This window comes from Podarcis pityusensis, assembly GCF_964106645.2.
Source record: "Podarcis pityusensis genome assembly, chromosome: 2".
In the NCBI taxonomy this organism is placed as follows: Eukaryota; Metazoa; Chordata; class Lepidosauria; order Squamata; family Lacertidae; genus Podarcis; species Podarcis pityusensis.
This window is the reverse complement of record NC_138029.1, coordinates 59,893,566-59,917,180: the sequence shown is the minus strand read 5'-3', so window position 1 is coordinate 59,917,180 and position 23,615 is coordinate 59,893,566. Positions and strand designations below refer to the sequence as shown.

At 42.2% G+C, this 23,615-nt stretch overlaps 1 protein-coding gene across 2 annotated transcripts; it reads left to right on the top strand.

Moving 5' to 3' along the window:
* The first annotated feature begins 2,003 nt into the window (after positions 1-2,003).
* Positions 2,004-18,935, top strand: CXCL14 (C-X-C motif chemokine ligand 14). Of its 2 annotated transcripts, none has more exons than XM_080996372.1 (4): positions 2,004-2,317; positions 3,412-3,517; positions 10,889-10,999; positions 17,763-18,935. In XM_080996372.1, exons 1-4 carry the CDS (start codon positions 2,254-2,256, stop codon positions 17,779-17,781), a joined length of 300 nt encoding a protein of 99 aa, XP_080852498.1. In that variant the 5' UTR covers positions 2,004-2,253; the 3' UTR covers positions 17,782-18,935. The 2 variants fall into 2 exon arrangements, with proteins under 2 accessions (XP_080852498.1, XP_080852499.1); XM_080996373.1 differs by having other exon boundaries at positions 2,008-2,317; positions 17,766-18,935.
* The last annotated feature ends 4,680 nt before the right edge of the window (positions 18,936-23,615 follow it).

Sequence of the window (23,615 nt, the reverse complement as noted above, 5' to 3'; positions counted from 1 at the left end):
TCAGTTATTGCAGGGTGTTTCATTCAAGCTTGATTTACTCATGCAGTTGGTGGTGCAATGGCTGTTGCGTTTGTGCTGCTCTACAAACTGCCACCCATGTGACACACACACACATATATATATCTTGGCAGCACGATGCTAAAATAGCCAGAGTCACGCAAGGAGTTGCTTCACTGCGTAGCCTGGCTGTGATTGTGCAAGCCTTTCTAGCCAGTGCCAGGACTCTGAATAGATATGTGAACTGGGTCTCGTATTGATACAGGTACACAGAAAACTGTGTCAATAGGTAGTCAGACTGTTGGTCTACCAAGCAGTTAGTTTCTAGCTCAGCACTGTCTACACTGACTGGGAGTGACTCTCCAGGGTTTCAGGGCAAGGGCATTTCCCAGCCCTACCTGGAGATGCAAGGGATTGTCTTGCATCTGGGACTTTCTGAATGACAAGCAGATGCTCTACCACTGAGCTATAGACTTGCCCTAAGAAAGGGCCCTTCCCTTCCCTGTTAAATCTTGAGAAGCTGCATCACTAATTCCAGAATAATTAAGGAAAGAAATACAGGCAGAGAAGCTGATGAGTACCAAATAAATCTTGAAACCAAAAAAAGTCCCACGCCGAGGCCTAAAGCCACACTTCCAAGAGAAAAGTTAATGAATTCAAAGTTAATTTATGGCAAATCCGAAAGCAACCATTTATGGGAATCCCATTGGTGCCCTTGCACTTATGGAAGGGATTTAGATTTGGCAGAAGCATCCACTATTGGAAGAGTAATAGAAATGTGTGGGTAGGAAAGGACCCTGAGAGTCATCTAGTTCAACCCCCTGAAAGGCAAGAATTTCAACTAAGGCAGCCATGACAGGTGGCCATCCAACCTCTGCTTGAAAACCTCCAAGGAAGGAGAGTCCACCATCTCCCAAGGGAGACCATTCCACTGCCGGACAGCTCTTACCATCTGAAAGTTCTTCCTGATGTTTAGTCAGAATCTCCTTTCTTGTAACTTGAGTCCATCAGTTTGGGTCCTACCCTCAGCGCAGGACAAACCAAGCTTGCTCCATCTTCCATGTGACAGCCCTTTAGATATTTGAAGATGGCTACCATATCTCCTCTCAGTCTCCTCCATTAGTGAGCACTCTTTCGTTCTGCATCTCCTGAAAATCAGCCCCAGAGAGTTAGAAACCCTCCAACACAGTGTGACAGGTGGCATAGGGGTTATAAAGAGAAGGGGACTTGGTCAACAGCCTTTCCACAAATGGGGCAGCAGGATTGGATTTCACTCATTGTTTCCATAAGCATACTTCCCGTTTCCCAAGACATTTGGTAGGAATTGGGTGGGTTGCCATATCAAAACACTGAAACTACAAAACACAGCTGATGTGTGATGAATCTTCCATGTCACCCAAAGGATTGAAGCTATTGCAAAATGAAGGATAGTCTTTGTGTTCTACGATTAAGGATGAAATCCTATAGAAGCAATTCTTCAAAATGTTCAGATCTGTCAAAGGCCACCTGTCATGCAACATCCTAGCCCCCAAGGTCATTGGGCTACCTCACTTATTGCATATCAATGACCTGCCCCCAGCTCAGATCACAGCATTACAATGTATGGCGGTGATCTAACAAATTCTTATCTTGAAGTTCTTGTAGCTCTTTCACTGCTTGTGCACATTTTTAAAATGTGGTTTTCTGAAGGAGGGAAAGAGGCATATTGTATGGATCCATCTAACATCACAGAACCAACTGCAACACCACCTTGTTAAAAAGGGCAGCCTTGCCACCTCAATGGGGCAGAGAGTTAAAAGCCACCTCTTTCTCAGTCCCCCTCCTCCTCATATTCTCCTTCTCTGCAGTATATGTTATCCTCTAAAATACTCGGTGCCTTCAGCAGAATCAGTTATTTTCGTTCCCTGTAAGTCCCTCCCCCTTTTTTGGGGTTGCGAAATTGCTGAAAGTAATTTAGTCTCTCTGCATATTAATGAGTTTGAGGAAAGGGCAGCGGGAGCTGTTTTAAAAGAGGAGGGAAGCGGCAGAGCGCAGACAGACAGCAGCTGAAACCGACAGGGCTGCAATAGCAGCAGCAGCAGCAACAACCAGGAGAGAGCAGATCATAGGCATTCATTCACATTGCAATCTATAGTGTGGCAACACCAAGTCTCAGTCTGACCAGTGCGTCTGATCAAAGAGGCAAAGGAAAGACAGCAGTTTCTCCAAGTGAAATCTAAGAGAGCATACCTTTAGGCTCCTCCAGGTCTTCTTATCATGAAGCTCTTGACAGTAGTTTTCCTCTTACTGTTCATTGTAATCTGCTTTACCAGCGTGGAAGGTAAGTTACAGGTTATTCACTTACCATGCATTTCAGCACCTTTTCTCTCTCCCTCATTCCCTCCCTCCCTCCCTCTCTCTCTCTCTTGCACACACATTTCACTTTTACCGCTTGTTGAAATAGTTTTGAAATGTACTTAGAAGCAATTGACACCTGAACTAAAAAAAAAATCCCAGAGCAAATATATTTTAAGCTATAGATTTGTATAGCAAGAACACCAGAAAAGCAGAAACCCCAGCTTCTTCCCAAAGTTAGCTGAGCTGAAGTGCGTATCACAGGAAATATTCCCCTTGCATTTAATCTGGTGTGGACTCCTTTGGAATGGTGAATTCACACACAGTGGGGAAAGTAACTAGAACTTTGACCGCTACAGTTTCAGCCAAACTCTGCAGCCCATTAAGTACTGGTCCCATGCTCTTGGGAATGGTTTTAAATTGGCCACCCTTTAATCTGAAGGGCTGATTTTTGCCCAGCTCAAATGCTGCTTTGACAATTTGTATATCAAATAATTCCAAAAGAATTCAGAAGTCTTTATATTCCTTTTCCAATTTTTTTAAAAAGAAGCAATCAGTAGCAAAAGTTATATTTAACCATCATCTGAATAGTGTGGCTTGACTCTTTATTTATCTTAATGTGCTTTTTTTTTTTTTTTTTACAAAGTTTGATCACAGCAGGTGCACTTTTAAAAGACAGGACCGCCACATGGCTTCAAATACAAAAGATTGCAGTCCTGTGCATACTTACTTGTGAATTAGTCCTAATCAACTTATTGGCTCTTACTTACATAAATTGGTTGGGTAGTCTACTAACTTCAGTGGAATTCACTTAACCATATGCAATGGTTACAATCTTAAGATCTTGCACAGTGAAAAACTTTTGTTTTTTGCAATATGTTGCTTAGGATTACAGCTAGCCTATAGAAAAAATACAGTAATGTCCTCTTTCATATTAAACTGTAGAAAAGATGACCTTTTTCTATACTGTATATGTTTAAATAGCTCATGAATTAAAGAGAGTTTGGGAGCAGTGATAAGGACATGTATAATATGAAATGAATTTTATATACACAAATGGGTAAATACTTTTTCTTCTAGGATCAAAATGCAGATGTGCAAGAAAGGGCCCCAAGATAAGATTCAGTGATATACAAAAGCTGGAAGAGAAGCCAAAGTATCCATATTGCAAGGAAAGAATGATCATGTAAGTCACAGCTTTTTTTTTAGGGTATAATCAAAATAAATATGTTTGTATCAATCAGATTGTTTTTCTGCATTTTTAATATTTTAAAGAGAGAGAAAATGCCTATGACAGTATGGTAACATGTTAAACCCAGCACAATTGGTAACTTATGAAAATGTTCCATCTGTCTCTGATATAGTAAATCTGCTTAATTGTAAATTGCTAGAAAAGAAGGCAAGGCTCATGAGGGTAATATTAAAATGCCTATAAATGTAATGAACAACATTAGGTGCCTTAGATAGATAATCTATCTAAGATCATCTATCTTTATTTCATTGAGCTTCCAAATATCTGCTATAGAAGGCTGCAATATTGCACAAGTGCTTGGCAGTATAATCTTATACATTACTCGGAAGTAAGCCCCACTGAGGTCAATGAGACTTACTTTCAGATAAGTGCATATAGGATTGCAACCTTCATCCCATTCTCTCCAGTGGGCTTAAAGCAATTGAGTTCAGGATTGCACCATAAGGTTGCCATAAATCCCATCACACTCCGTGGAATTGAACTTCCACATAAATATTGGCTTGTACATGTGGAACACCTCTTCGTTGCGTGGAGTAACCGGTGTCAATAAATCAAAGTGCTCAGCCTCAAATATAAACATTACCTCTCTATCTTCGGGGACCTGTTTCAACTTGCACAACTTTGAATGAGATCATTTCTGCTTAGGCATTTCTTGTGAGGCGTGCCAAATTAAAAGTCTGAAACTTTTTGTTTGTTTGTTTTCACACTGCCATGTCATTTGTCAGAACGGGGCCAGGCCAACATTATGAAATAAAACAATTAGAATTCCTCCTCAGGATGCTGCCTTTGGAACTAGTTACATAACAAATGGTAACCAACTTGTTCCCTACTTAGAAAGAGAGAGAGAGAGAAGGCTGTGTTGCATCACAACTGGGTCTTGTTTGCGTCAGCTGCTGCTAGAAACACAACACAACCCTCCTTATGCACGACAGCCCTCTCAGCCATACCAAGGTTGCCAGAAAGAAGCTTGTTCCCTTCCAAATTGTAAATATAATGTGTGGGCATATGGAAAGGGGAAATGGCCATTTTCAGGACTCACAACACCTCTGTTGTTGTCTGGGACTGGTCCGCTCCACTGAAAGGTTCTGGGGACCTGCTGACTAGCTCATGAATGCAATGCCAAACAACTGGTGACTAATTGTGGATTGGGACACACCTAGAGGTTAAGAACTAGTCAACGTGACTGGGAACAAATCCTCACTTAATGAATGACCTGTATCTACTCACTTTATGGACAACAGATTAAGGCCTCCAGTGTATCCATCCAATTCTGATTTTTAGCTTTGCTCCAGCTGCCGCTGAATGGAATGCTCCTAGAAATGAGAAAGATTATATGGTTTTCAGTGGTTGGAACATGGTTGGTGTGAAAGAAAATGACCAGAAATAGCATTTTTGCACTCCTTGGCTTAAGGTCAATGGGTGAGTCCACAGTATAGACCACTTATTTCCACACTGGAAGCAGCTGGTGTCCATTGATTTCTGTTGCAGTCACAGAAATGCTCAGGTGTTCAAGAAAATGGAAAACACCTGTCAGATAGGTGGACAGTTGTTGTGTGAACCATGCGCTAAAAGCAAACCATACTATACTTGGATGAGCTGGTTTGAAATTGAAACCCTGGCAACTAATGTTTCGATTACAGTGGTTCTCATAAAGTATTGGGAGCAAAGCATATTAGCCAGTGACCAGTAGTTTAATGCAAAGCTCTGTAGGCAAAGCAAAGTCTTCTATTTTATAGTAACTTTCTAAAAGCCTCCAAACATGTCTATACATCATGATCTGCTTTTCTAGTGGGAAGCACAAATAGTTTTTCTTCAGATCAAACTGAGCCTACCAAGCAAATTGCCAAAACTCATCTGATTTTTTTCCACAGGGCAGAATTATACATTTCATGGTGTTCTATGATTCTTTTTTTGGATGTTGGGTAGAGGGACTTTATAGAACTTTCCTTTTATTCCATTCTCCACTGACCCCTCTCCCTGCAGCTACTTTTACTCATGTTGGGTAAAGATACAGGCATCTTTTAAGCCTAAAAGAGGTGTGTGCTTGTAACTATGTTGCATTCCCTGATTACATTCGAAATATTTTGAATGGGGCAAAGCTTTCTTACAATTATGCTGATTAGCACATTCCCAGTAGAAACCTGTTTCTCCATCAAAGCACATTCGACTACACTTCCCTTAATAATCAAGGCTTCTTCTGCCTGATTCCAGATTAACCCCCCTCTCATTGCAGCCCCATAAGACACAGCCCACACTGTTCAGATGCAGAGGCTTTTCAGGGGGTACAGAGAAAGGGGGTGAAGGGTAGAGAAAGGTAGATTGTGTGAGGATCCCACGGCTTGCATGATTGGATGCAACTCATAATGCCCAAGACACTGATTTGACACCCATGCTGATATTTCTAAATAATAATAATTTCCACTTTCATAATCCCAAAATACATTATATGGAACAGACTTCTGAAATGCTGTGTCAGTGACTAGATACACATTTCTGGTAAATCTCTTTATAAGAAATAAATGAGTTAATCCTCATACTGACATTCCTGCATTGGAATGACCCAAACAACTATACGTGTATAGTTTAGGAAGAAGGTCTCCCCCCCCCCCCATATTCTGGTTATTTGGAAGTGCCTGGCTTGTGTTTTTGGCGTAGCTCTTCTCTTCAGATGTACTGTCCTCAGCACGCCTGGCTGCTAACAGAGATCAGCAGACTTCTTCCACTTTGCCCATTCATTTTAACAGGTCGGCTCTGCCTTTCATTTTGCCCAGCTTTATCGTTGATAATTCTGAAATTAATTTTAGGAATTGGCACATGCACAGTTTGTCATAGTTTAAAGTCTGTAACTCCCCCTTTTTGTGTATTTGTACAATAACATAAAGATTCATTTTTTGTTGTTTTTTAAATAAATGCACATATGTGTGCTTCTGCAGATTGCTAACCAGTAAGGCGGGAGGGGAAGTGGGGAGACACAACCTGGAAAACAAGTCAAACCATACGTGTGCAGAATTCTAAACAGAATCCAGAAATCAAAAACAGAAAGATGGGAGGTTGCTATTGTATCAGTACTGCTCTGCACATAATTTCAGATAATTCAGAATCCGGGGGAAACTCCAATGGGAAAATTTCCTATGCATGCCTAACTCACAAGAAAAAGTTTTATCTCCGTGAACTTCCTCTCCACTGCGATCTGGCGTCCGGCACTTTTCTCCATGACTTCCTGGCTCAGCCTAGCCTAGTTTAACAGGTTTGCCGTAATGCACTAAGATTCTGCAAGAGCTGAACTCAGGTGAATTCAGAGTTTCAGGATTCAACAGCAAACCCTTGTTTCTTTAAAATCCTACAAGGCACATTTTCTGCCAAATACACAATTAAAAATATTAAAATCCAGGAAGCATCACAAAAGCACAATTATAACACAAAATGCCACCAGTACATCAATCATGCACTCAACATTCAGCCTGGATAAAAAGTATCATTGCTGCAGCAGCAGAGTTAGTAAAACAAGCAGTCAAGAAATGTCTTCTGAACAAACAAATATATTTGCATAAGGGGGAAAAGAAGTCAGTGAGACAACCAGGCGGTTTTACCTAGGAAGAATATTCCACAAGTACATAAAAAGTGAATATGTACATTTTTTGTTCACTACTATTTCCCCCTAGGATTTGGTACTCAGGGTATACTGCCTCTGGAAATAGCATTCCATACATCAAATGTTCTGTGCTCTACATAGTGTTGGACTATAATTTCCATCATCCCTGAACACTGACCTCCAGATGGTCATAGAAACAGAATTGTAGAGTTGGAAGGGACCGCAAGGGTTATCTGGTGCACCCCCTGTAATGCAGGAATATTTTGCTCAGTGTGGGTCTCACACAGACAACCCTGAGATTAAGTCTCTTCTCCTCTACTCGCTGAGCATGATGTTAGACTGCATGTTGCTGGACCGTGTTGCCTGGAGCTGATGGGAGTTCAGAATCACCCCTGTATATATAGAAACATAGGGTGGTGCCAATATATGCAGCTACATCACATTCAAAGTGGCAGCATAGCAGTGGTTGCAATTTAGAAGTCCACGGCCAATGAGTGTTGGAGGCTGGACAGAAGAAAACTGAATTTCTGAGCTTCCTTTGTCTCATGCATAGTCCTAGGGGGGCAACAAACCCAAGAGCATGTGATGGAGACTCAGGTGGTCATCGGATGGTGAGAGAAAATTGCCTTCAGAAACTCCCAGGAAGAACTGGCTAGTTCAGGACAGTAATTCATTGGCATGGCTGGTATTGTAGCTTAGTGGGAAAAACTGGGCCAGAAAAAGGAGTGGTTGAGCCACCCAAGAGGAAGGTGGGGATGCAGAATTTTCTTCCTACCTTGTGTACTGGAATAGCAGGCCAGACCGTTCACTCCATCGCCAAGGAAGAAGGCCACCCCTCCCTTTTTGCTCTCTCTTTCCTCCGTCCAGAAATATGAGCCAGAGTTTCTATGTGAACACCAGGAAATGGGTGTTCTACCCTCCCTCCATGTGGACCGATGTGCCAGTGACCTCCTTTCCTGACAGGTCCTTACAAATTAGCAAACTCCCATAAGGTGCGGAGGTAGCAGTTTCCCAGTCAGCTCACATACACAGTTATGTCTCCATTACATCAGTAACCCAGGGCTGACAAAGAGTTCAGAAACGTGCATCAGCATAACAAAAGCAGTGCGAGGCTTTCCTGCCCAAGCCTTGGCTGCCAAGGACTGGAGTCTGGGCCTCGAAGTTTGCCTGCCTGATGGGAAAACCAAACAGCAGTATGCTCTCACAAACAAGATGCCAGCAGTAGAAGGACGCTGAAAGGCCGTCAAGGAAAAAACAATAACAAGCTTCTCCAGGATGGGTATGGGAGAGACGTGTGCTCCAGACCTTTAGAAGCTCAGCCAGATTTGGCAGCCAAATGAAAAGGCAGAAGCCGTGAGGTACAAACATAAATGAAATGCCCATTAGAGAAACTTTACACTCTCCCTGAAAAATCATCAAGAAAAATGCACACAGTTAAGCCCGCTTGGGAGTGGAGCTCTAGATATGAAACAAGGTCCGGAGCGCAAAACTCTCCCTTCTCATCTTTTTCAAAAACAGCTGATGTTGTTCAATATTTCAGATACATTTTCACACCCCAAAAAGTTGGTTCCCTCTCAGTATATCTCCTCCTCCTTTCCCTCTCTCCCTTCTTTTCTTTTAAATGTTTGAAACTGCAATGCTGCTCTGAAGGAAATTGGTGTGGAAGAGACTGAACTAGGAATGTTTTTGTGTGTTTGGTTGTACTTTGTTGCAGCCTGGAGTGTGAGTTTTGACTAAATTTGCAAACTGCTGCAAGAGCCACCTCTTAAATGTTACATAAATTTAGTTGTTATTATCATTAGTGTTAGAAAGAAAGAAAGAAAGAAAGAAAGAAAGAAAGAAAGAAAGAAAGAAAAAGAAACGTGTGGCAGCCTTTCCTAACAATCTCCTCCCACATTTCTGCATGTAGAATTATTGCAGTATTTCAGAAACAAACTTTTCATGAAGAAACCATCATGACATGATCATTTTCTTCATTTTGACTGGAATCCCATTCTTTTCAAAGAAACAACAGATTTGTTAACAACTGCTAGATTTTTCTGGAGTCGTTGTGGTAATAAAAAACAACAACCCAAAAGCGATTAAAATCCTTTGAAAAATGCATCAGACTTTACGTAGTCAGAACATTGTGTTCTGTCTGTCTTTGCTTGTTTGCATGGCTTTGCCATTAAGAAATTCCACATTCCATCTCAGGTAAGGAATTTTAAGGAGTACAGCTGGAAAATATATATCTAAATATATTTGAGATCCTGGAGCGGTAGATATAAAAGCTGTTGCTAATCAGGTCTGAAAATAGGAAACTGGGATAATTATTTAGCTGACTCAGTGTAAGACTGTGTTGGAAAGCTGAACCTTTTGCAGACATAGACAAGAAAGAAAAGCTGGAACGCTGGGGACACAATACCCTGAGGTCTGAACAGACTGGAAGGAAAGTCATTATACTGCGAAGTAAAGGGAGAGCTAATGTCTGGCTGGTGCAAGACAAATTTATTGTTGGCCAGGCAAAGACTAAACATGACATGGAAAGCTTCACAGCTTTGCCAAACCCAATGAAATTAATGGGCTGCTTGTATGGCTATAGGATGACCATGTGTCAGAGGGCAGTCCTCTGTTTTGAAGGTCTGTCTATCTGAAGTTCCTTTAAAAATAAGAAACCCCATAAAAAGGGGGAGCAGGAGCCTTGAAGTAGTCTATAAACCTTGACAATGACCATCTGGTCAGCAGACTGAGCAGGCGCACACACATCCGCTAGTGTCTTCCCTATTATGGTGAGCTATTTTGTCACCCGAGATAGCTCAGTTGGTAGAGCATGAGACTTAGAGTCATGGGTGCGAGTCCCACGTTGTGCAAAAAGATTCCTCCGTTGAAGAGGGTTGGACTAGATGATCCTTGTGGTCCCTTCCAACTGTACAATTCTTGGATTTTGAGATTCTTTAAATTATAGTGATTATTTGAACCCATACATATAAATTACCATGCGCAAATTTTATGCAGCCTGGGGTCCTCTTTCATGGTGATGCAAGTTCTCTTCTTAAGCCATGCATGCACAAGTGGCCACCCCAAGAGGGTGTGGCAACCCTGAGAATCTTCTGACAGCTGCGACACCAAAAAGGCTCACTAGATCCCCAGAGATCAACTTTGATTCACTTTGCTAGCCCCAGCAGCTGCTTCCAAGCAGCACATGGTTACCTCAATCCACTAAGAGTGAAAAATAATCCATTTAGCCACCTGGAGTTGTGCCATTGATGATCCATGCTTGATGGAGTCCCATTCTTGTACACTCCCCAGCCAACAAATAGTTGGTCTAGTCAGCTGCTTGCCATTCTGGCAGGAAGAAGACTGTATCCAGCCCTGCTTTTCTCCCCTCCAGCAGGTGAGGGGTGCTGTCAAAGCTCGATGACACTGACAATCTGTTTGCAATGCATGGGCTTCCAAATGGACTTCAAATGAGACAGCCCTATTCAGAGTTGGAATGTCCATAAACATTCCATGACATCACATCCATCCCAACCAACTGGGATTGGAGGCATTAGTGCAGCAAACAACAATATGGCATGTATGTAACACACTGCAGGATGGGGTGGGGGAGATGGGGGACCAGTGCTATATAACAATCTCTTAGGATTAGACTGCTAGCTATCATTCTGTTAAGAATCCATGTTTGTTAACATCATTACGGCTGCTCCATCTTCACAACTTGTCTTTCCTTTCAGAGTCACAATGAAATCCCGATTCCGAGGTGGCCACCAGTACTGCTTGCATCCCAAACTCCCGAGTACCAAAAGATTACTTAAGTGGTACACAATATGGAAAGAGAAAGAGAGGTGGGTATCACTCGTGTCCAGAGCGCAGGACAGCCTCCTGTCCCTATGAGCAAGAGGTATCTTGGGTTATTAAGTACATGTGTTTATTCTGGGAAAAGATGTCTCTGTCTAACTTGAACACTTGACCCATAAATCACAGTGACAAGTGTGACATCGCTGCTGGCTTTCATATCGGAAGTGTGGTATCAATGTAATTTAAAGGGAAAGTGTTGAGCTGTCAAGTTAAATCCCAGATTTCAAAAAACATCAAACATTTCACATGACAGTTCCATTTTTATTTCGCAATTTGGACACAAGGGCTTAAGCATAAATCCAAGTCAGCTTAAGTACCAAACAACTAGATCCAACAGCCAATGTAGTAGCAGAAATCAATTCACAAATTGGAACTACTTCTACTACTTCCTCTTTATTTTTTGCCTCATTTCCCCAAATCCTTGGCTCTTTTGATTTTATTGTGAATATCTTTATGGCAGGTGTCATTCTCTTGAATCGTATTGTCACTGTGCAGCTGCTAAATGCGTAGTATGAATATGAGTAAACGCAGCAGCTGCAGCTATTTTTGAGCACAATTAGTTTTTGAGAAAGACAGTGTGGCATAGTGGTTAAAGAGTTTGAGAGTGGCTGGCATAACTTGACCATGGGCCAATTGGCACACACTGAACAAAACTACATCACAGGGTTGTTGTGAACATAAAGTGGGACACACTTCATGTACTCTACAGCATTCTGAGCTGTCTGGGTGACATTCAGGAACCACGTCAAGACAAACAAGGCTGGCGTGAAGGCCTTGGCAGGTACTGACTCAAATCCTGGGACAGTAATTTAGCCTGTCTGTGAAATGAAGATGTTTACTCAGAAGTAAGTGCCATCGAGTCCAATAGAACTTGCTTCCTAGAGAGCCTTGTTTTTGTTTTTTTGTTTTGTTTTTGTCCCTTCCTCAGTCATGCTGATAGTTTTGCCTGATTGTCTGCCAGCGCTCTTGCGGTAGTACTTGGGAAGCCGGAGAGAAAATGGTTTGCACTGCTAAATGTCAACTATTATGTAACCTCATTTCCTCTTGTTTACTTTTTAAAGGCTACCACAGAGGAAATAAAATACTCAAGATCTTATGTTTAAATAATGCTAAGAATCTGCCTTTGGCTTGTAAAGAGCAAGGCACGTCAGATGTAAACCTGCCTAGACATCCAGATGCCACACAACTGAGGATGTCTGGTGAGAAGAGGGCTGCCTGAGGCCAAGGGCTTAATTCTTAATTTCTGGATTCCTCTGGGTTGTCAGAGCGATCACGTTAATTCTTTCTCTGACAGGTCACTGTATTTTACACACACACGCACACACGCACACAAAAGAAGTTGCATAGCCTGGTCTGAAATGGCTAACAGTATAACCACCACATCAACAAAACTGCTTGGCTGTTTTCACCCACCATCTAAAGACTCATGTTTGCTGTCTCATTTAACTACATAGGAATGCTGAAACAAGTCATATAACTACACAACAAACCTGTACAGTGGTACCTTGGGTTACATATGCTTCAGGTTACATACGCTTCAGGTTACAGACTCCGCTAACCCAGAAATAGTACCTCGGGTTAAGAACTTTGCTTCAGGATGAGAACAGAAATTGTGCTCCGGCAGCATGGCAGCAGCAGGAGGTCCCATTAGCTAAAGTGGTGCTTCAGGTTAAGAACAGTTTCAGGTTAAGAACGGACCTCCAGAACGAATTAAGTACTTAACCCGAGGTACCACTGTAAGTGTAAAGTAGAAACAATGGGTGATATTCAGCTACGCTTCGCTCAGAGTAAAAGGTAAAGGTAAAGGACCCCTGACAGTTAAGTCCAGTCACGAACGACTCAGGTTGTGGCACTCATCTCGCTTTACTGGCCGAGGGAGCCAACTTTGTCCACAGAAAGTTTTTCCAGGTCATGTGGCCAGCATGACTAAGCCGCTTCTGGTGAAAACCAGAGCAGCACACGGAAATGCCGTTTACCTTCCCGCTGGAGCGATACCTATTTATCTACTTGCACTTTGATGTGCTTTCGAACTGCTAGGTTGCTCAGAGTAGATCCCCTGAAAGTAATGAGCATGATTAAGTTAAGTCTATTAATTCCAATGGGTAAAATTTAATTGACCAATGCTTGAGGCTGATGTGAGTTGGAGTCCAATCTCATTCGCAAGAACACAGGCTCACTATTCCTGCTCTAAAACCTGCCCCCTTTCCCTTGAAGTACATTCACTGGTGGGCTGAAAAAAAGCACTTTGTTTGTGATCAGGTGAATTCTTTTCATATTACTTTGCAGCTTCCAGTACTGAGCTATAGCATTGAAGTTGTGCTAAGTCCTGCTTGCATACAGCGATGCTAATATGGTGAATACAGTAGATAAAGATCAGACAACAGGCCCCAGTTAAATGCTAGTTAAACACTGTACTCTGAAAAGGGTTCTTAATTATTGCTTTCACCGACTCTCCCAAAGTTTTTGAATGAAAATGTTTTAAAGGCTGCTATCCTATGCCACATGACCTGTTCTGGCCAATGCACTGTTTGGGTGACTCCCACATATATGACCTCTCCCCACCCCATGATTCTTTGTTTTGGGCAAAGCTCAGTGTGATGGTACACTAGTTAGATCTCTAATACTATGTAAGTCTCGGGTTTAAGATCTGCGGCAAGCAATTTATGATGGTTAAGATGCCCCATCCCCCATAAGGAGTTCAGCTATTTTTCTTCAGACAAAAAGCAAGTGAAACTGTGGTTCGTAACATGCTCAACTAGAGACCCATTTCAATAGCTGTATTTATTATGCATTATGCCACATGAGAGCCTCTGGCTCTGTTTCACTCATGCAACTGCCTGCCGTTCATTTATCATTCTGCAGATAGCAGCCCTTTAAGATTAGCCTTCAGATTTTGGGAAAGCCCAGTTATGCTCACAGGAATATAACATGTCACCCTCTGTATTTGCCTTATTATACCAGCACATTCCAGATCGATGCTGTAATTTCTGGTGTTACGTTGGCACAGTGGCTACAATGCACTGCTGCAGCAAATCTTTGAATCTTAAGTAACTAAAGCAACATTAGCGTTCCGCAAAAATCTTTGTTGCACAACTAACCCTGAGCTCACCCAAGAGGCTCATGGCGAAAGAACAAAGTAAACTTCTCTTTCCTAGGTTAAAAAGCCAGAACATTGATCATGGGAGCACCTTTGCTTCTCCCTATAGCTTGGATGAATAGAGGCTTATGTAAATAGCGATTTCCTTCAGCATCAGGGTTCATTGAACTTCAGCGCACCTGCCCTGGGGTGAAACAGCAGAAGCAGATGAACTATTAAGAACAAAGAGCCTGATTGCATGCGAACCTCCCTTGTAATACAAGCTTAAGGGACAGACAAAACACTGAACATGCGAGCCACGGAATCCAATCCCACTGCCATAGAGGTCAGTGGGGATTTTGCCAGGAGAAGCTGGACACAGCTCACAGATTAATTTTTTAATTAGGTATTAGAGGCTTTAAAAAGATAAATGCAATGAAAGCCTGCACTTCTCCTTCCCAGAAATAAGGCCAATCCCAAGTATGGCGTGCTGCTTCATAGCTTGTTTGTATAACTGCTGCAACTGGATTGCCTCCTCACAACAATTTTAAAAAGTATAAGTTTTATGTTGTTCATTTTTGAGATTGCAACCCTATATGCACTTACCTAGAAGTAAGCTCTATTGAACAGAGTGGGACTTACACAGGATTCCTCTGGCAAATATTCACATTGTAGTTTCAAAAATCATTCCACAACCTTTCCAGCAAAAAAAGTGGCTGAATGTACACTCTGACATCTTTCCAATTTGCTGTTATGGGATGGCAAAAAAGATGAAAATCCACATTTGTTGAATGTTCTGTCTTGCCTGCACCAGTTTAAATTCAGAAGCTCTGCCTGACTGAAGGCAAAACTACAGTTGGGATTTCAGATCTTTAGCTTTATGTGGTGTTGAGTGGTGCATCAAAGTGTCTGAGAGATTGCAATGAGAGTCAGGAAGTTCATGGTTTGCATTTTGCTCCTGCCATGAACTCACTAGGGAGCCTTAAGTAAGTCACCATCGCTCACTCCACTGCCAATTTGGGGACAATAATTCTTGCACAGTTGTAAAATTGATTGATATATTGGAATGGAAGCTCTATGACTTTCTAACATGCTAAAGAAACACAGGAAGCTGCCTTATAACAAGGAGGACCATTGGTCCATGCATTGGTCCATGCAGATTAACATGGTCTACTCTCACTTGGCAGCAGCTGTCCAGGATTTCAGAATGCAAGGGAAGTATCAAAACAATGCAGGAAGCAATATATTTATTTGTTATTTGTGTACTTAAGAAAGATAGGGGATACCACTTATATGCACAGTTTCTATTTCTGACCTTGGGCAAACAGGCCAATTGTGGCAATCTCTGCTTCTACAGTGGAACCTCGGTTTTCAAACGTAATCTATTCCAGAAGACGGTTCGACTTCCGAAACGTTAAAAAGCCAAAGCATGCATTTCTGGAAGCATTTAAGTCCAGAAAACTCAATACAGAAGCTGTGTGGACGTTTGGCTTCCGAAAAGCATTCGAAAACCGAAGCAGTTACTTCCAGGTTTTCGGTGTTTGAAAGCCGAAATGTTTTATTTCCGAGACGCTCGAAAACCAAGGTACCACTGTATTTCCATTTCCAATGGAATTATCCAACATCCGTAGGTGAGTCACATCCTTTGCGCCACCCACTTTTGCCTCCGATCCTGCCTCCCAGCCACTATTGGCATGTGGTCCCCGAAAGGCTGTCCTCAATGCAAAGTGGCTGTTGGACTACTAAACTTTTTTCCCCTGCCCCAATTTACAGGGATGAAGATGTGTCCCCCTAATGATTTCTCTGAAATGAATCAGACAGGAAGGAGTCCAACACTCCTTACTCAATTCTCCCTAGTTATATAACAACAAACTACAAAGTCGTCCTAGGTATAAAAAATAAACTCTGGTGTAAACTACGTATTATCAACTGCCTTTTTACAACACTTCTGTGTCTAGCACACTATCCAACAACCCAGCTAAGATCTGCAGAATAACAGGCTCACAGTTTCCTTATTTGTTGGCATTCACAGCCTCTCCTGTCACATAACCTCTCTTAGGGCACTGGTGGAGCTTGAAAGTTACAGCAATTTGATATAAACAAGGCAGGCCCCTGTGCCCAGTCAACTGCTGCTGTTGTACTTGTACACTTCTTCCATGGTAATTGACTCTTAAACTCCTGTTTAAGATTCGCAGGGAAGTGCCCTGAAGATATGTGATAAGGTAACTTACAAAGCAGCTGGTGTGTATTCAACTCTCCACCCACAGAATCTAACCATTTCGTATTTGAGTAGCAGAGCAGCTAGAATGAAGCAGGAAGAGCCCGGGAAAAGCTTGACGGCATGGTTGAAAGGCTCACTCTTGCCTTGGAGATTTAAAGCAGCATCTTATCACTTTAAACAGTCATGGCTTTCCCCCAAAGTATCCTGGGGAGTGTAATTAATACATTAATTAATTACACTGAGAGTTAATTAATTGCACTGAGAATGGTTAGGAGACCCCTTAGTCCTTTCATAGAGTCCTTTCATAGAGTTACAATCAAGCTCTCTTCCCAGGGAACTCTGGGAATTGTTGTCCTGGGAGGGAAATGTGGGTAAAACCTCAGCGCCTAGGACTTGCCGATCGCATGGTCGGCGGTTCAAATCCCCGCGGCGGGGTGCGCTCCCGCTGCTCGGTCCCAGCGCCTGCCAACCTAGCAGTTCGAAAGCACCCCCGGGTGCAAGTAGATAAATAGGGACCGCTTACTAGCGGGAAGGTAAACGGCGTTTCCGTGTGCTACGCTGGTGCTGGCTCGCCAGAGCAGCTTCATCACGCTGGCCACGTGACCCGGAAGTGTCTGCGGACAGCGCTGGCTCCTGGCCTCTAGAGTGAGATGAGCGCACAACCCTAGAGTCTGTCAAGACTGGCCCGTACGGGCAGGGGTACCTTTACCTTTACCTTTAAGGACACTCAGCATCAAGGCTGTCTTAAGCATATGTGGTGGCAGGGTGCAAAGATCCACCTGGCACCCCCCCCCCGGGTGCCCAGTTCCAGGCATGCAGGAGGGTGGAGCCAGCCAGCTGCCTCAGTGTCTCGCTGGCTTGGTCGTCCCCAAACCCGCGGCGCAGAGCCACCAGAAGAGCCCACCGCAGCGCTCTGACCGACAGGCGGGCTCTTCCCCAGACTCAACTCTCGGGCCCCAGACTCTTGGCCTGGTGCCCCTGAAAGCCTGACACCCAGGTGCCCCAGACCCCTAGCGCCTATGGGTAAGACGGCCCTGCTAAGCATCCTTAACAAACTACACTTCCCACAATTCTTGGGGGGAAACTGTGATTGTTTAAAGTGATATGATGCTCGGGGCCAGCCCAAGACATTTTGGCACCTGAGGCAGCTGCCTTAGGGGTTTCCTTTAAGACATGGCTGGAAAGATGGGCATTTTAAATAGGCACCTACCTGCCAATTCACTGGGTGAGCCTTTCACTTGCCTTGAGGATGTTGAAAGGTATTTTAAGACTATGGAGGGCATGAGATAAAGGCAACCAGCCTTTTGTAGCAGTTATTGGCTTTGGGATGCTGGCAGGTATTGTGCTTTGGCATTTAGTTTCCTGGGTGGCTCCGAGGTTGCTTGTTTTGTTGTTTAAATCCAGCCAGCTGAAAAGCAAGTTCTGTTTCTGTTATTTTGTTTTTTTGTTTCAGCAGAGTTTATGAAGAGTAAGAAGGCAGAAAGCTAGCAGAAGAAATGGGATTCTGTGGCAGACATGAGGAAAAGATGGACAATGGAGGGAGATGACTTCTCACAAGACAAGACACAAAATCTATATTGTTATAAAGCACTTTTTACCAAGGATCACTTTTTACATTTTATAGCTGTAAAAAAAAAAAAAAAAAAGCTGCCAGATTTCATAAGGGTCTTTTACACACTAGATTTCATACAAGCCCTCTTTGTAGAGAGAAATCTCATGAGACGTAATCTTCATTTACAAATTGGTGTCATTTGTTTTTGTTTTTTAAAACCTTCATTCAATAGCTGTTCATACATCACCGTTACTGGAAACTGGGCTTTATAAGCTCATTCAGCGAATCATTAATTTGTTTTGTTGTTGTTGTTTTTAAAAAAGGTGTTCCAAAATAATGTCTCTTCTTTGGCATTTGGGAAACGTTCTATGCCATTGTAAAGAGTTCTAGTTGTAGAAGATTTCCATTTCTGTAGAACAAAGGAAAAGCTGAGGTAAAATTTTCTATGTAGGATGCCTGATACATTCTGCAGTACAATTTCAGAAATAAGGTTTTTCAGTGATTTTGAACTGGATATAAGCTGTTCACCTGTTAATCCTTGCAGAGGGTGTAATATGTAATATGCTACCCTTTTCTTTTTGTTATTTTGTATGGGAAAAATATTTCTAAAGCAGTTTAATACGAAGAAAGCACATTTTCCCCCACCTGCGGTTCTTATTATTAAAAGGCTTGAGATATTTTAAGCTTCAGGTATATTGTGTATGGTTCCATCAATTTGTAGTCTGAAACTCTTTTTAAAATGTACCTTTTATGAGAGGTGGTGAATCTCTGATAGGGGAATGGATATATATGTTTTAGTCACAAAGCAACATCTTTATTTTGAATGTAATACTTTCAATGGTAAGCAGTGCATTCCTCTTTCTAAAAAAAATATAAATAACAAAACTACCTTTTCAATTGTAAATATACTGCAGGAGATTTTCCTCTATTATCTTGCCGTATAATGTATTGTACTGCTAAATTATCATATGCTATTTAAATGTTTGAAATATTTAGGAAGTTGCATGCAGATTTCATATTTCTTTCTATGACAAATGGAAACATAAAGAATAAAAAAAAACATTTTAAATGGTTGATGGCCATGGTTTTTATTTTTTGCTTGATTAGAAGTGTGGAATCCTGCTGCAGGTTAACAATCTCTGCATTGGTCTTTTAACACTTAACTTCTTCGTCAACCCCAGCTCACCCTTCAAAGAAGACCGTGTAACAATTATTGCAATCTCCACTCCAAGCCATGCTGAGCTGAGCAGTTATGCTACTGCCATCACCCCACTGCCCTTTTTTACCCTTTACGGACACGGGTAAAATTCCTTTTGGTTTCCATTTTAATGACAACCCCACCTAATGCACACTCCCCGAGCCAATATATTGGGAACCAAAATGCCACTCTCCTTCAAAATTTCCACTTCTCTGATTAAAATAAGAACCAGTTTTTAGAAATGGGTTAATTAGTGGCAGGGCAGTCCAAGGCATTTGGCACCTGAGATGACCCACAAATGGCACTCTCCCAGAGAATAAGGAGTGACAATCTACATCAGGAACAAGGGTGGAAGGCAACAAGTAGCACCTCCTATTCACCAAGAGGTCACTGTAGAGATGTCATTAGGGGGGTTGCTGAGATGTCAGATCCAGCTGTTGCTGCCACTACCTCGACAACAGCAGACGATGCATTCCCTGGGGACCAGAGCTGCTGCCCCTGTGGACTCCGCTGCCTGAGGCGGTTGCCTCACCTCGCCTCTTGGGTGGGCCGGCCCTGTAAGTCTTCACAAAAGTGTGCACATTCGCAAAAACAATATGCAAAAACACAATATGCTGCGGGAAGCGGCTGGCAAAATTGTGTACAAAATTGTGTGTATTAGGTGAATTGCACTTGAAAAGCCAAACACATTTTTGCATTGTATCTGAAGAAGTGTGCATGCACATGAAAGTTTATACCAAGAACAAATGTAGTTGGCCTCTAAGGTGCTACTGGACAATTTCTTTAATTTTTTTATATTTTGACATTTTTACATACATTGAAATGATGATGATGATGTCACGGGCTGCAGAAGTGACACAGACTGAATTTAAGATTGGAAAAATGAGAAACTTAAATTGACAAGATTCTTCCTTTCCTCTTTACCTGTTATTAAGCAAGGGCCTATGCCTCTTAGTGGGTTTGACCATCCGTCACTCTGAGCCTATGCATAGTGAGAGATGTCAAGGGGTAATGAGATTCAAGGGGTAAAGATGCATAAAAAAAGAATGAGTTCAAGTTATACAGGTGCATACCTTTAGTAAAAGTAAGGAAGGCATCCAGCTTTGTCCTAACCAAGCCCTCGCCAGCCTTACGCTCTCCACCACTTTTGACCATTGGCTATGCTGGCGGGCTGCCTAATGCAACCCATCTTACCTAAATCCAGGTTTATGAACTTTCTGCTCAGCTTTTTCCAGGTTCAGAAAGCTAGGAGGGCAGGGATGTCTCACCTTGACAACTGATCCAAAACATTCTGCGGCTGATGAGACTGGAGTTGTTTCATATCGCTGTTTGAACCTAGTCAATTCCCCTCCCTCAGTTCTTCCCGCTGTCAGTTCTCTTAATTATCCTTATTCCTTCTCTCTCTCTTTCTGCCTTTAATTTTAGCATTACATATCATCTGGGCTGCATCCATTCTGCAATTATATTGTATCAGTTTCTGTTTTAATAAGTGTGCCAGAGTAACTCATGCAGCTGTGCTAAAAGCACACTACAGGACCGGGGGGAGAAAGAACATTTCCTTGCCTTTGGTCAACTTTAAGTATTACATGGAATTAGTAATGGGATACAGAACCTGTCACCACTTACATGTCACCTGTTCTTATATGGTCTAGGGCAGGAGTGGCCAACATTTTATTAATAAATGTCTCGTGATCTACATGAAGGCTCTGTGTTTTGCTCTTGCGAACCAGGTGTCCACCATGTCTCAACATACTGGAAGCCACTGGGACCCAGTGGTGAGGTGTATGTAGCACTAGGAATTCATTAAGCATCATTGTACGAACAATCTTCATTGAACTTATTAACTTTCCATGGTCCATTGGTGTTAAACCGATGGGCTGTACCAAAATACCGGATAGGAATCTACAGAAGAATTTTTCCCCCTACTTAAATTAATCCATGAAACAAAATTGGCATCAGCTAGTCAATTTCCTAGCAATCTCAGAACTGAATGTATTTTTGTTCCAACAGATATTCCCAGCTGGATGAATGGATCTTTACCATGAGTGTCTACTTCTTTAGGGTTTCAGTGTTATTTTAAAACCTATAATCATAGAATTGGAAAGGACCACAAGGGTAATCTACTCCCAAACACTGCAATATAGGAATCTTTTTGTCCAACATGGATCTCAAACTCACAACCCTGAGATTAAGAGCCTCATGCTCTCCCACGTGACCTATCTCACTCCATCCACTGATGTTTGGGTGCTTTTAACTGTTTTTAATCATTTTACGTGAAAATTGCCTTCAGACACTTGTATAGAATGGGATTAATAAATCAATTATAATGATAAAAATGAAAATGAAGAAGAATCAGTGTATAAAAAGAACAATGGCTATCTTCCTACTACAGCTAGCAATTTTAGTTCACAATCAGGCATCTATGGGAAGTGGGGTACAAAAAGATTCCAAACTGCTCGGGGCCATATCAATCCATATTATTTAGAAGTCAGATAAGAGGAAATTTGAACAATCTCTAACTAGGTAATTTTAAATGAGTGAAAAGGGTGGGACCCTTTAAAAGAGGGAAACTGCTAGAAACAGCCCTAAAAAAAGGTAAAAGCAAGTCCCCTCCCCCCCACTCTGCCAGAAGTCACCCCCAGCTGAAAATGTAGCTCCAGACTAGCTTTAGCATGTTTTAAAACTCTGGTTACTTTAAGAGGCAGTGTGGTATGGATATGTCAACTGCCTTCATTTCTTTTTTACTTAGAATTCCAAAAATAAAAATCCAATATAAATATTATTACATAATCAAACAATCCAGACATAACAAAGCCCACAATAGTAACTGTAATTACTACTACCTGAGGAAAGAAGAATCTCTATGCAGAGCTGAAAACCACAGTCATTTAAGTCAAGACATACTTGAGTAACAGTGTAATCCTTCATCGACACTGAAATAAATACTATTAAATTCACTGGGGCTTGCTCTCAGGTAAGCAAGGTTAGGATTGCAGCCTAAATTATCTAGATAGTTTGATGTTTTACTGTCCTTTAATTTGTTGAAAGTCACTCAGAGTGGCTGGAGTAACCCAGTTAGATGGGTAGCATATGAATAATAAAGTGTTGTTGTTGTTGCTGCTGTTGCTGCTGCTGCTGCTGCCTACAAAGCAGAGCTGCAGGTACTGTATACAGTGATTCAGGTCCTACCTGCAAGGATACTACCAGAAAGTAGTACTAGAAGTTCACTGTTTACCTCCATTACTTGTGCTGTGGGATCCCATGAGGGTCCATTCTGCCTCCTATGCTATTTTAACACCTGAACAAAACCATCCAGAGCTGTCATTCAGGAAATTGGAGCACAGTGTCAACAGTATGCTAATGACATGCAGCTCTGTCTCTCCATTCCATCAGAATCAGGAGATGCCATGAAGGTGCTGAGCAGGTGTTTGAAGGCACTGGTAGACTGGATTGTGGGGGAGGCTAATAAACTGAGGCTGAATCCTGATAATACAGAAGCACTGTGGGGAAAGGGTGGCTCCCATGCCCAGGAATTAGTTATATGTCCTGTTCTGGGAGGGTTTGCACTTCTCCTGAAGGATCAGATTCATAATTTGAGAGTACTCCAAGATTTGGACAATTCAAGTGCAGAAACTCTCCCAGGTCACTTGCTTGAAGTTTACCTTTCTCTTCTGTTTTCAAAGCCGTTTTTAGTGGAGTATATGTTCTCTCTCTTTTGCAACCACATCTGAAGTGCAACCCAAATTAATCTCCTCCCACAATATAGAGAATACTTTATCCATATGTGTTCCATGCTTTCTGGAACCTCAACAACTGGACTAGGAAATGGTTGCTGAGATGGGCAAGTGGCTTTATTGAATGCACTTGCCACTTTTGTGATCCCTGAACTTTCACTCAACACAAGAATCACGTCGGTGCTTGGGATATATCTGTCTGTTGGCATTGGTACATAGATGTTTGGTGTCCGAGCAGGCTCTCTTGTGTGGCAAGTATTCCGTGGTTGAGTAGAGTCTACAGGGAGCAAACTGTACATTATTTGACCTTTCCATGGCCAGTCCAGATGATCACATTAGAACTCAATAAATGCATAGTTCTTGATTCATTTGCCAACAGAATCTGAGGATCTTTTCTGAAGGCGGCACATCTGTTGAGGGCATATCTTATTTTCCCAGAAGGCAACCTGAAGTACTTTGCAACTGGGAGGGTATATACCCATCCCCAATCCAGCGAGAATGAAATATGGTTGCATGATTTTTTTTTTAGCAGAGCCTATGGAGTCACTTATGTTGCGTGATGTGAGTCCTGTTATTTCAAGGCTGAACATCCATCCTCTGTACTACTCATGTGCAGGAGAAGCCAATTGTCTCCTCCATTATACAGTCTGTTTTTCTATGCAAATCCACTCAAATGTCAAAATACAGTCTCTCTTCCTGGCCACAGCTCAAGGCATTCAGCCCTTCTGGCTCACACTTGCTCTCTGGAAATTCTCCCTTGCTTGAACATCTGGCTTAATTATAAACTGTTCTTTCCCATTAAAGGTCTCCCCACTCTTGGCT

Coding starts and splice junctions, on each gene's coding strand:
- CXCL14 (XM_080996372.1), top strand. CDS start 2,254: ATGAAGCTCTTGACAGTAGTTTTCCTCTTACTGTTCATTGTAATCTGC. Junction 2,318..3,411: donor CTGCTTTACCAGCGTGGAAG/GTAAGTTACAGG, acceptor TTTTTCTTCTAG/GATCAAAATGCAGATGTGCA. Junction 3,518..10,888: donor TGCAAGGAAAGAATGATCAT/GTAAGTCACAGC, acceptor CTTTCCTTTCAG/AGTCACAATGAAATCCCGAT.